Source organism: Lissotriton helveticus, chromosome 7, assembly GCF_964261635.1.
Source record: "Lissotriton helveticus chromosome 7, aLisHel1.1, whole genome shotgun sequence".
Taxonomy (NCBI): Eukaryota; Metazoa; Chordata; class Amphibia; order Caudata; family Salamandridae; genus Lissotriton; species Lissotriton helveticus.
In genome coordinates this window covers 164,701,088-164,715,418 of record NC_136068.1, presented here as the reverse complement: position 1 = coordinate 164,715,418, position 14,331 = coordinate 164,701,088, and the positions used below count along the sequence as shown (strand labels likewise).

At 46.5% G+C, this 14,331-nt stretch overlaps 1 protein-coding gene across 1 annotated transcript in view; it reads right to left on the bottom strand.

Moving 5' to 3' along the window:
- Positions 1 to 483: 483 nt before the first annotated feature.
- LOC144768975 (retinol dehydrogenase 10-A-like) overlaps positions 484 to 14,331 on the bottom strand; it is a 111,431-nt gene continuing 97,583 nt past the window's right edge. Inside the window, exon 4 of the mRNA XM_078652967.1 lies at positions 484 to 619. Within this exon, the coding sequence (XP_078509093.1) occupies positions 484 to 619 (136 nt within the window). The remainder of the gene's footprint in view (positions 620 to 14,331) is intronic.

Here is a 14,331-nt window from a genome sequence, read left to right as displayed (position 1 = left end):
AGTTGGCGTACCCAACCTGTTAGCGACTGAAAGCAGTCGATAACGTCGCTATCGCCTATTAACAAGGCAGGCGTAGCGTTGGAAATATTCGCGCTAAGCGCGAATATCTCCAAAACGCCTGCTCAGACCAGTTCTTAGCCATGTTATCCAATGAGAGGTGGATAACATGGCTAAGAACATTTTGTCGCTAATGCGTGAATATCGCTGTATTCTCAGCGATATTCACGATATCGCTGGAAAACGTATCGCTTTGGAGATAAACCTTGCTAATAGCAAGTTATCTCAGCGATAATTTCCGGCGATGCTTAGCGATAAAAAATTCGTTGCTAAACCTAGTTAGCGATAAATATCGCTAATCGTTGGTAATATGCCCCCTTGTGAGATAGACTAATAATCCACTGAAAAGAAGGGTATATAAGAAAAGCAAAAAAGAGCACCATGTCCTCAGTATATGCAAACATAAGTCCTGCTAGGTGAGCATACTCACTGCTTAGAGAAGGCTGCAAGGTACATCACACTAGGGATGCACACCATAGGCTGGTTTATAAGGATTGCACTCATGGCTGCTTTCACATAATCTTCTGGCTTCAGACGGCACACTAGTGTTTCCAGCTCCTTCCTACAACAGAAAATACAGTAAAACGTTTCTTGTGAAAATTGTTTAGTATTTTTCAAGATCAGATTCAACTTCATGCTGGAGGCCTAAATAATCTGCAATGTATGGCACCCCTAAGACTCTCTGTGCGCAAAGATGCTGAGTGTTCTTATCTTCGCATTGGTTATCAGTGTGGTTTAAAACTATACACAGAATTTACAGACGTTTACTTTATGGAAAACTCTAAGGGGCTTATTTACAAGCCCTTTGTGCTGCCGGTGGGTCACTTTTAATATGGGAAAACATTGACTTACAAGGTGGCACAAGGGGCTTTTAAATAAGCCCCCAAATACCAAAATCAGGTCAGGTTTTCAGGATATTCACAATGAGTGTGTGCAAATCAAAATTACATATGACACATTTGTGTAGCAAATATTAGCATAGATGTTGGCCATTCTAAAAACCTGACTTGTTCATAGTAGTTGGCTTAATCTACCTATGCCAAGCAACAAAAATGTTTGTGCCCTCTCCTTTCACCAACAAAGTGACCCGTAACTCAATTCAGCCTCCATGGGTCTGTTGAGACCACTCTGTGATCTTCCATAACTTCCGGAGCAGAGGTGAATCAGTGCCTGTCAGTATCCTGAAGTGCACCCACTACAGGAATTTAATATAGCGAACTCACTGTACTTCCATAGACAGGCGCTTTATACGTGGGTCGCTGTTACCCCGGCGATCCTACTTTAGAAGCGGACTGAATTTTGCAGTTTACGCTTCGCTACATCTCAGGTCTCCGGCATTCCGGAACAGCCTTGCCTGACAACTCGTAACCACAAGTTCCTTTTTAGGTTTTGCCTGGGGCACGGAGCTTTAGCTCCGCCCCCAGGAGAAATCTGTAGTCTTCAGTATGGGACACTTGAATCCGCCCTCTGTTCCATTGGCTAGCTCCATAAATGGAGGCTAGCCATTGGAACAGAGATCTGTCCGTCAAGGCCGGACCAGATTCGGGGGTGTTCCCGATAATTTTTCGCTCTCCACCCTTTTTGCCTCGTCATCGGGCGGTGGGCGTGTTTATTTTTTTCTTCTTTCTGCAGCATCCTTCCTCACACCAGCTGGACGGCTCTCCGTGTGAGGACGCAGACCTGACCGGCTCTCTACTCTGAGCCGACACAATGGAAGGTGAGTTGTTGCCAGTGCCCGTTCCCGCCCCCCCTCCTGCTCTCCGTGTGTTCGTTCCCGCCCCTGCCCCCCCGCTCTCCGTGTGTTCGTTCCCGCCCCCCTCCCGCTCTCCGTGTGTTCGTTCCCGCCCCCCCCCCTCTCCCGCTCTCCGTATGCCCCCAGGAGGGGCATGGGAGGTGAATCTGTCCGTCAACGCGGACCCGTTTTCGTGTTTTTCACGAATTGTCCCCATCGCCGCCTGGCCCGCGACCAGGAAGTAAAAATAGTGGTGAATACCGCGTCGAAGGACACCCCGTGTGTGGAAAGAAAACATCTGCTGCATAGCGCTTGAAGCGCTCCAGAGGCTTCCTGTAGTGTATTGTATTTGTCACGCTCCCACCCCCTCCCTCCGCCCGCAGCTCTCCTTCGGCCCGCTCCCACCCCCCTCCCTCCGCCCACAGCTCTTCGGTCCCTGGTGAGCCTTCGTGGCACTTTTGGTGTCCGGACCTAAATGGCTTCAGCGAAGGGATGCTTTCCTGAAACAAGCAGACATTACACGCATGTGCAGCGGAGGAGGTTAACTGCGGGCTCCCGTGTTTACCTAGCAGTGGCCGTGTTCCCGCAGAATGAAACGGACTCCACCTTTCACCCGTAAATAGTGGTGAATACCGCGTCGAAGGACACCCCATGTGTGGAAAGAAAACATCTGCTGCATAGCGCTTGAAGCGCTCCAGAGGCTTCCTGTAGTGTATTGTATTTGTCAACTCCCACGGAAGAGCGAGTCTCGGGGAACAGGAGATGACTGCACACATGTACAATGTCCCACTCTCTTCATCGCTGCCCTCCCCAAGGCGATGGGGGCATTAAGTAAAACCTCTCTCCCATCTTTACAAAGCAATAACAGAAACCATATTCCAGGGCCTAGACATAAGATTAACATTACCATGTTTCTGTGAAGGTTGAATACTCATGTACGCATGTTTGTATGTGTGCGTGTGCGCACAATCACATAAACACACCACATGCTGCGTGTTCGTCCCACCCGTTCCAGACCTGCAGGAAAGCACACCTCGGCAATTTATTTCCGTACAGTAAGAACCACGAACCATAAAATATTAACAGAGTGGGTCACAGGGCAGGCAGTGCTTGATTAAACTCCCAAGGCGCCCAAACATTCAAGGTTGGAAGACGGGGCGAGGCGCCTTTATTCACATTTGAATTTCTGGTTATTACCATGTGAATTCCGGCCCAGGCCTCGTTTCTTGATCTCGGCGACACGTGCAGTACCGCAGAGGGGCCATTCCGTCAATGTTTGTTTACAAACATATGAAGCAATATGTAGAGAAGAGTCGGAATCTACACACGGGGAGAAGAGGCTTTAGGTGAACGAAAGTACATTCATATTTCGCCGGGGGAGATCAGGGTCTAGCGTCCACCCGTTAATAGACGAGTCCACTGTCGTTTTATTTCAGCAGCAGACACAACCCGGCCTTCCTCTGTACATTTTGGCAATGTGCAGTGCTTTCTCAGGAGCTTATATTTTTCACGCGCATTGGTGCATGCACATTTGCAGAAAGCGCCCTGAAGAGCGGCGCAGGCGCTGGAGGCGCGCTGTCGGTACTCATCTCAGACCTGGTGACTCGAGGTCGTTGGGTTCACAGGCCCGTCCATGTCCGTGCACTGTTCACGCACACGGGCCCGCATGTGACTGCGTGCGTTTCTACCCTCCGCTCCCCAAGCCCCTCACAGTCGTTGCTTCGGCTGCAGAGGTAAATCACGCAACCTGTCACGCAAGGTATACACTATGCGCAGTCTGTGTCCAGAGGTGAGTGAAGGGCTGCCTGTTTCTGGACACACAAGGGTGTGAGGTCCCCAACTGAGACATAAGGTGTGAATTCCCGGCCGGCCTGCATCTGATGCCCACGCCCGAGGTGCTGTGTCTCTGCCCCCCGGGTAAAATTCCCCGGACAGAAAGATGCCAGAGACACACGGACATAGAATTAAATAAATAAATACACACAGACACATTGGTGAGAAAGGTTGCTTTTATTTAAAGTTACAATTCGTGTCTCCCTGTTGCCTGCTTGTGCCTCCGTTTTCGTGTCTCCCTGTTGCCTGCTTGTGCCTCCGTTTTCGTGCCGTGACTCTGTTGCCTGCTTGTGCCCCTGTTGCCTGCTTGTGCCTCCGTTTTCGTGCCTGTGAGACTGAGTGCAGGCTGTGAGTGCAGGCTGTGAGTGCAGGCTGTGAGTGCAGGCTGACTGTGCAGACTGACGGACTGTGCGTACCTGTGTGTGTGCAGCTATGTGTACAAGAGCTAAGTCATGTTGTGTATGTGTGTGTGATGCTATATGTGTATTATGCTATGTGTATGTGTGGGTCTGTAGCTGTGTATGTGTGCAGATGTGTCCAGGAGCTGAGTGATGCTGTCTGTGTGTAATGCTATGTATGTGTGATGCTATGTATGTATAATACTGTGTGTGTGTGTGTGTAACTGTGTCTGTCTGTATAACTGTGCATGTCTGTAGCTGTGTGTGTATGTAGCTGTGTATACAAAGCCTGTCAATGTGTGTAGAGGAGGAGCTCTGTGTGTGTGTGTATAGCTCTGTGTACATATACCTATGTGTGTATAAGTGCAAATGCAATAGGTCTCACATTTCGTAACCATAAAGCGATTTACTAGTAAACGACAAAGCCATTTGTTTATCTGTTTTACAAAAAAAAACATAGGTGAAAATTTTGACATTTACAATGCCAATAGCTCTAATTTTGTCAAAGGCAAAACCATTGCATTGTAAATGCTTGTTTATTTATCCTCTCCCCACCAGAACGGCCGGGTTGGAATTATCACCGGCTTTGTGACAACCCCTGATCACGACGCATCTCTGACAGCCCTGAAGAAGTCACGAAAGTGACGAAACACATGTTGGCTGGTTGTGTTCATAAAGATTAAATACCGGAAAGATCGTTTGTGTGGTTAAGAATTATCAGACTTTGTGCAATACGTGTGACTTTATTGATGAAAAGTAATTTACCTAGCTTATGTGTGCCCGGGACTTTGTTTTTCTTTTTTTTTTTTATCCTCCATAACTGGTCCTCTCCTTATGCCAACTGGCCCCCAGCCGTCTCAGTCAACTCAGTACTTGCCGCCGGGCCGTGCCTCAACTCCTTTGCTGCAAGGTCTACACGCTGTTCCTTTGTTGGCGCAACCCCTGGCTTCAGAGGCACCAGTAATGGATTCTGCTTCAATGCCAATTGTGTACCGGAACTGGCATTGGCCAGGGCGCCCCCATGTTGTGCCTTACCATTAACAAGGTTCAACTTCACTATAAGGAAGACTTCTCCTGCACCTTTCTCTCAGAGACAGTATTTCATGAGGATGAAGGCCATCTTTGTCTGGCTCTGGTGCTCTTCAAGGCATTGAGCATGTTCCTCACAGCAAAGAAGATATTGAGGAGGTGGACTACTTGCTCGCACCTCATTACACTAATGCTGGCTTGTACCTTGATCTCCAAAATGCCAGTGATTTGAACACTTTACCAGTGAGAGTATGAAATTCACCCCTGGGGCCCTCTACACAAGGGAGTGCTTCCTTCCTGGTGGTGATAGGCAGAGCTGTGGAGGTGCTAGATTTGCAACTCCCTACAGTGAGGACTAAGGCTCACCTGATGTCTGAAATCTTACATCCTGGTCTTTTCACTTCTGAACCCACATACCTATATTGCTGGTATGAAAGTCTGGTCCAAGCCTTGCTCGTCCCCGCCAACTATCCTGACACCTCATTCCACTGCAGAGAAACAAATTGTGAAGGCCCCTAAGAGCAAAGCCCATCCAAATTATTGTCCCACTGCTCCACCAGACACATAATCAAAGAAAATAGACACTAGGCCAAACAGTATTTTCATCGACTAGCCTAGAGCTGTAATGCTTGATTTGGTCGCCAAACCCAGGCACTCAGGGACATTGCGTGGGAGATACTGGCAGTTTTTCCTTAAAACTTCTGATTTTAATTTGTTCAACCATTACAGGATGGCCAGGATGCAGCTAAATATATTCGGAGTGCTGGCATGGATAACTCTGATTGTGTTGTCTGGGTTATGCGTGCCATTAAGCGCCATGCTTGGATGTGTGCACCAGATTTTCCAGGGGAGTCTGAGACTCAATTTTGGACATACCCTTTTACAGGGCTCAATTGTTTGGCAAGAACACTCGAACATCTTGAGGACAGCACAGCGACACTTGTTACTTGGGGTTGCTTTCCACAACACGCCAATTTTACCACGTGTTTTGTCCATTCCAAGGGATACTCAAGAGGCCTTATCTGGTGCCATAGTCATCTCTCTTAACCTGTACAGCCTTCTCCTGGCTCCAAGTGCAGTGGCAGTGGTAGGAGAAGAGGTGTTCAACAGCAACAGCAGTACTCCTTCTCCACCTCGTCTGGTACAGCGTCTGCAAACCCCTTTAGTTTCCCCTCCATCAGTTATTTGGGGCCAATCGGAGGCCATATCAAGTGGCGCCTAGCCCACCCAAATAATATAGAACCAGATCATTGGGTCATTCGAGTTGTTTGATAGAGTTATGCCGTTCCCTTTTTGCGCACTCCGCCTCACGCTCCCCCAATTTCTGGTCAGCCTTCCTCAAGCTGCTATTCTGTGCTAAGAGGTGATGATGTTTCTTGTCAAGGGAGCAAGGCAGCGAGAGGCCTGGATTACTATTTCAAACACTTCCTGGACCCATGGAACATGCGGACCTCAAACCTATTTTGGACCTTAGTGTCTTGAACTTGGACCCGGAAGAAGGAGAAATTCAAAATTAGAACACTTGATCAGCTTCTGCTGGCCTTGGATTTTAAAGACTGGATGGTATCCCTAGCCCAGCAGAATGCATAGATGTATGTGCCATTACTGCAGCTCCACAGGAAGTATAGCCACTTTATAGTAGGGTCTGACTACTTCTAAATCACCATCTTATGCTTCAGCCTTAATTTTACTTTTGCAGACTCAGTGATCTAGTCTAAATTTGATTCTCTCAATTCTATGGATTAATAAAAGATGCAATGACATCAAGAAAAATAATTTGATATGGGATACTCTTCTTGAGGAAGCACAAGGCAAATTTTGTAAAACATCTATGTTGTGTGAAATATTGATTAACAAGTACCTACCATTTAATGTATAATAAGAGCCCTTCTGCCCTATGTTTACTTTTTGCGGAACCTCTAATTCATTGCATTTATCTCATACTTTCTTTAAGCCTGTTCCACAATCAACAATGTGCTGTGAGAGAAATCAAAGACTTAAAGCCTGATTTACAGTTGGGTAGTAACCCAAAATCTTGAAATGTATGTAGGAATAGCTATATATAGAGCAGATTCCGCCAGATTTATAAATGATCGCCTACGTGGTGGTAATGTATAAAGGTGTTGGCAGAAACCGCTGTCACAGCAGTTCCTGTCAAAGCATTTTCCTGTTTGCTGCAGGATTGCGTCAGAAGTACGCAACCCTGCAGTAAACAGTATTGCTTTTTCTTTTAAAAAATAAAATCCTGAGATGGGATTTTTTGGGAGGAAAATAAAAAAGTAATTCTCTCCTCACCATGCGAGGCTCCTCCCATGGTGGTGGAGCATTCGGATGGTTTTACTGTTCCTTACTGCCAGGTTAAAATGACGACATGTCTGCCCATCTAAATTGGGTGGGCGGACATAAAGCCACTCTGAATTAATGACAGTGGAGACAGGTCTCCATCGTGATTAACCCTAAGGTCCACTTGCATGTAAATGAGGTGGGCGAACCACTATATTGGCTGGGAGGAAACTCCATCGCCATTGCGCTAGAGTACTCTCGCTGCCGATATATAAATCAGGCCCTTAGTGCCTTCATTTTAGTGAAATGTAACTGACTGTATGAATGAATGAATGAAATGTAATTTATAAAGCTCAACTACTACTCATAAGTAGTATCCTAGGGCTAGAAAAAGCAAGAGAGTAAGAACCGAATCTAGAATTCCCGAAGCAGGAAGGACTTCAAATGACCTTGATCAGGCTTTCACTGGGAGAAGTAGGGAAATGCAATGGTTAAGAGTTGCTAGTAAGGAAAACGATTTTTTGCCAGATTTGGCTTTCTGTACTTTAGTAACTTGAAGCAGGCTGTGATTTACAGAACGCAGTGCCCTGGCAGGGGAGCATTTTGTCAACCTGTTCTGGATGTACATCGGGCCATAATCTGATAAAATGCTCTGTAGGTAATCAAAAATGCTTTGAACTTAATTCTAGACTTGATTGGCAGCCAATTCAACATGCTGAAGCTGCGTAAGCAGTTCTTGAGAGGCTCCCAGGTAGAGGTCATTAACATAGTCTAATCTGGAAGCAATCAAGGCATGAATAATCCCTTTCCGGGTGACCAGAAGGAGATGTTTTACAAACTTTTTCAGTGATTTCAGGAGTACAAAACAGATGGAAGTTGTGGCATTGACTTGAGGGTTTAAAGGATAAAGCCATGTGCAATGACACCCCACGGTTCATGGCGACTGTTGAAGGGGGTCGGTTCTTGTCCCATTTTGGCGGACCAGAGTCAAGTAGCACTGACTAGGGAGGGAGTACCAAATACCAACATTTCGGTTGTGTCAGAGTTAAGTTGTAAGCAGCTGTTGTACATCCAGTTGGCAACAGCAGTAAGACGGCCCTGAAAATTGATCAACCACAGAGTCGGCAACATACGTTGTGTGTCTGCATCAGATAGGACCTCATTTATGAGGTCACAGCTGCACTTTTGCATCGCAGAACATCAATTTTTTGACTCTCCGGTGGCTCAATGTGTCAAAGCATATTTACAAGGCCACGTAAAGCCACTTTACATGGCTTTTCATGGCCACAAAAGCCAGATTGAGAGTGATGATGAGTATGGCTCTGCTGAATATGATTAGTTAATTGGCAATTCACCAAGGATTCCAAAATGTGCACTAAGATCAGGAGTATGGATATTGGTCTTTAATTCCTAAGAGTGAGTGGATCAGGGTTAGTTTTTTTAAAAGGGGCATTATGAGTGCCTTTTTCCAAATAGCAGGCTCTTCATACCGTTCCAAAGAGAGATTAAAGAGAGTGTTAATCTAGGGGTTAATTGCAGTATCTGCCTTGGATAATATGAAAGAAGGGCATGGATCACGAGGGGAACCAGACCTCACTTTATGAATGATAAATCCTGATTCTGCTAACAAAACGCCTTTAAAATAGTCAAGGAGTGGGCATTCATTGTCTTGCAAGGAGTGGGAAAGAGGCTGCAGCGATGGAGGAATAGCAGCCTGTTTGAAGTTCTCACACATTTTTTCCACTGCAGTCTGGGAAAATAAAGGTAAGTCGTCTACAAGCAGCTGGGAGGTTTCGGATGGTCTGTTTGCATGCCTCGGGCTTTAGGAAGGCTTTATCAATTTTAAATACTGCTCAGAGGGTATTTTCAGAAGCGTCTACTTGTTTTGCAAAGTCGACTATTTTGGCTTTCTTGATATCTTTTCTGAACTGCTGAAAGGTACGACAGTGAGACAACTTTTTCTCAGTATCACAACTTAGCCTCCATTTTCTATCCAACTGTTAACCTGTACGTTTTCACTCTGAAGGTAGGTGAAAACCAACCCACCGAAGGTGCAGATCTCTTCCTAATCCAGATGTTTCGGTGCACCAAGGTGTGGAAGCCAAACAATAAGGCGTCATTAAGGGATCTGACTGCAATGTCAGTTCCCATAGATGTGTTAATCTGTATTTGAGATATAACTTGGCTAGACTCGATTCAGAGATAGAATGCCAAGGTCTGTAGGGAAGGACATGGCTTTTGTAGTTCGGACTGGACTGTTCCCATGGGGCACAGGGTCAGCGCTGATTTGCATATCGCCATTGTCTAACCCAGGGTGGTGTGGAGTGGAAAAACGATGGATTTGGGCCCAGATCTTTGGACTGGGGTGAATGTGTGACATTGATCCACATTCTGTCCATCATTGTTGTGTTTGCAGTTACCGCTCTAAGTGTACTGGGGATGCTCAGACGTGAGTCCCAGGCACTCCACACCACTGGAATCAAGCTAGCCGGGCTGAAGAGAGGTGTTACCTTGAAACCGGGCCGGTCCTCGGATGCTTGTTTCCGTTCTGGGAAGGACATGGCTTTTGTAGTTCGGACTGGACTGTTCCCATGGGGCACAGGGTCAGCGCTGATTTGCATATCGCCATTGTCTAACCCAGGGTGGTGTGGAGTGGAAAAACGATGGATTTGGGCCCAGATCTTTGGACTGGGGTGAATGTGTGACATTGATCCACATTCTGTCCATCATTGTTGTGTTTGCAGTTACCGCTCTAAGTGTACTGGGGATGCTCAGACGTGAGTCCCAGGCACTCCACACCACTGGAATCAAGCTAGCCGGGCTGAAGAGAGGTGTTACCTCGAAACCGGGCCGGTCCTCGGATGCTTGTTTCCGTTCTGGGAAGGACATGGCTTTTGTAGTTCGGACTGGACTGTTCCCATGGGGCACAGGGTCAGCGCTGATTTGCATATCGCCATTGTCTAACCCAGGGTGGTGTGGAGTGGAAAAACGATGGATTTGGGCCCAGATCTTTGGACTGGGGTGAATGTGTGACATTGATCTACATTCTGTCCATCATTGTTGTGTTTGCAGTTAAGGTCTGTAGGGCCCTTTGTCCTAACCATTAGCAGTCAGGACTGTCACATAATAGACATAATAGACAGAGAAAGGCACTAAAAAGTGATCAGTCCAGGTGAGTTGGAGAGGTGGGTCCGTCACAACCAACGAGTGGCTAGAAAAAATCAGGTCGAGGGTATGCCGCTTACCCCTTCTGTGCAGGGGTAATTCCCCTGCTGTGCTGGGGGCGGGGGGGCGCACAGCGCCCCGGTGCTCATGACGTGCTCAGCTCATCATGAGGCACAGTGCTCGTGTGCTCATGACGAGCTGAGCTCGTCATGACCACACCCGTTTCCGTGGAACGCTCAGCACAGCAGGGGAATTATCCCCGCATGCGAGCGTTCCACGGCTCATGAAGAGCTCAGCATGTCATGAGCACCGGAGCACCGTGCCTCATGACGAGCTGAGCTCGTCATGAGCACGGAAGTGGTTAATATGAGTAGCATCCTTGACAACCTATCGCCAATAGACTCCTTGAGTTGCTCTCCTAACCTTTTGTTGGGATCATCTGTATGTACACTGAAGTCCCCCACTACCACAAAATGTGCGCATTGTAATTAAAAAGGAGTGATTGCAACCACCATGGAACGAGACACATTTCCAGATTTACAAGAAATTGTAAACCGGGAAATGCGTCTGAATGCTCCTCCTCCCCAGGGGAGGTGTAGAGAAGCGCAACAAGAAGAAATTTATTAATTTCTCCTCGTTTTTTCCTCATTATATGCGTGCTGCATTCTGCAGCGCACAGAGAAGGAGGAAATCACCTCTGATGATTGTTTATGTACAGGAAGTTCTCCCTTACTGAACATACACAATAATTTAAACAAATGACGTTTTGCAGGTTTTATGTGTGCTAATGCAAGGAAGTTGAAAAACACCATTTCAGATTGTTTATGTGCAGGAATGGAATTCTTCTTACACATAAACAATCATCCCAGTGACGCAGGCATCCTTGCACCCTGGTGCAAGGGAGCCTGCGTCGGCGCATGGCTGCCCATTGTGCGCCAGCACAGGGGAGATCATAGGAATGCGAGATATTATTGTAAATATGTTGCATCCCTGTGCTTTGAGAGTGCCGCAGCATGATGCAGCCAAAGGGCTTGCGGTGCCGTGCTGCAGCACTTTGTTGTAAATGAGGCCCTGAGTCTTAACCATAAGGCAATCTATGATACAGAGGTGGAGCAAAAAGAGCAGTGTGGCTGGCACTGGTCGCGTTCTGGGTACGGACGGGTGCAGACAGGTTTGCCTTTGGCACACCAGTGGTAGGTCCACTGTGCGTCCCTGCCCTGTGTGCACGTCCACGTGTTTCCTGGGCAGCTGCCTGCATTTGAAGGACTGTAGGAGCAACTGTGTCTACATGTTTATCTTCAGTGAACTTTATGTTGTCCTCTTCTGTCTTAACATCGAGATTTAATGTCACACTGATAAAAAAAACGATTGAAAAAATCATTAATGACTAATATTGTTAAATGCCAATTTGATGTTGCCCTTAGGCTTATTTACGCAACAGTCATCCTGTGTGTAAGCTGTGTGGTAGACAACATCTGTTTTAGGTAAATGTGATTTAACTTGACATCAAATTTGCTTATGCCATTGCAGAGGAAAGTCACTCAAATTCCAATTAGAACAAGCATTAGAAATGCAATCGGGCTCGGATTTATTTGAGTTTGAGCTAATGGCATTGTAAATGCCAATGTATTGTTGCTATGTGTTATGGAGTGTGTTCGTGTGGTGTGTACTGCCAGTGATCTCCTTGTGAGTGTGAGAATATTGCACCGTTACTGCCTGTGATGTCCTTCTTGTGAGTGTGAGACGCTTGCACCTCTGCTGCCTGTGGTCTCCTTGTGAGTGTAAGAAGCTTGCACTGCTGCTGCCTGTGACGTCGTTCTTGTGAGTGGGAGAAGATTGCACCTCAGCTGCCTGTGGTCTCCTTGTGAGTGTAAGAAGCTTGCACTGCTGCTGCCTGTGACGTCGTTCTTGTGAGTGGGAGAAGCTTGCACCTCAGCTGCCTGTGGTCTCCTTGTGAGTGTAAGAAGCTTGCACAGCTGCTGCCTGTGATGTCCTACTCACTACTCTACTCTACTCACTACTCTACTCACTACTCTGCACTCACTACTCACTACTCTACTCACTACTCTACTCACTACTCTGCACTCACTACTCACTACTCTACTCACTACTCTACTCACTACTCTGCACTCACTACTCTGCACTCACTACTCTGCACTCACTACTCACTACTCTACTCACTACTCTACTCACTACTCTGCACTCTCTACTCACTACTCTACTCACTACTCTACTCACTACTCACTACTCTACTCACTACTCACTACTCTAATCACTACTCACTACTCTACTCACTACTCTGCACTCACTACTCACTACTCTGCACTCACTACTCTACTCACTACTCACTACTCTACTCACTACTCACTACTCTACTTTCTACTCACTACTCTACTCACTACTCACTACTCTACTCACTACTCACTACTCTACTCACTACTCACTACTCTGCACTCACTACTCACTACTCTGCACTCACTACTCTACTCACTACTCACTACTCTCCACTCACTACACTACTCACTACTCTACTTTCTACTCACTACTCTACTCACTACTCACTACTCTACTCACTACTCACTACTCTACTCACTACTCACTACTCTACTCTGCACTCACTTCTCTACTCACTACTCTGCACTCACTACTTTACTCACTACTCTACTCACTACTCACTACTCTACTCTGCACTCACTTCTCTACTCACTACTCTGCACTCTCTACTCACTACTCTACTCACTACTCTACTCACTACTCACTACTCTACTCACTACTCACTACTCTAATCACTACTCACTACTCTACTCACTACTCTGCACTCACTACTCACTACTCTGCACTCACTACTCTACTCACTACTCACTACTCTACTCACTACTCACTACTCTACTCACTACTCACTACTCTACTCACTACTCACTACTCTACTCACTACTCACTACTCTGCACTCACTACTCACTACTCTGCACTCACTACTCTACTCACTACTCACTACTCTCCACTCACTACACTACTCACTACTCTCCACTCACTACACTACTCACTACTCTACTTTCTACTCACTACTCTACTCACTACTCACTACTCACTACTCTACTCACTACTCACTACTCTACTCTGCACTCACTTCTCTACTCACTACTCTGCACTCACTACTTTACTCACTACTCTACTCTACTCACCTCACTACTCACTACTCTACTCACTACTCACTACTCTGCACTCACTACTCACTACTCTACTCACTACTCTACTCACTACTCTACTCACTACTCTACTCTACTCACTACTCTACTCACTACTCTACTCACTACTCTACTCACTACTCACTACTCTGCCCTCACTACTCACTACTCTACTCACTACTCTACTCACTACTCTACTCACTACTCACTACTCTACTCACTACTCTACTCACTACTCTACTCACTACTCTACTCACTACTCTGCCCTCACTACTCACTACTCTACTCACTACTCTACTCACTACTCTACTCACTACTCTACTCACTACTCTACTACTCTACTCACTACTCTACTCACTACTCTACTCACTACTCTACTCACTACTCTACTCACTACTCTACTACTCTACTCACTACTCTACTCACTACTCTACTCACTACTCACTACTCTACTCACTACTCTACTCACTACTCACTACTCTGCACTCACTACTTTACTCACTACTCTACTCACTACTCACTACTCTACTCACTACTCACTACTCTGCACTCACTACTTTACTCACTACTCTACTCAATACTCACTACTCTACTACTCTGCACTCCCTACTCTGCCCTCACTACTCTGCCCTCACTACTCTGCCCTCA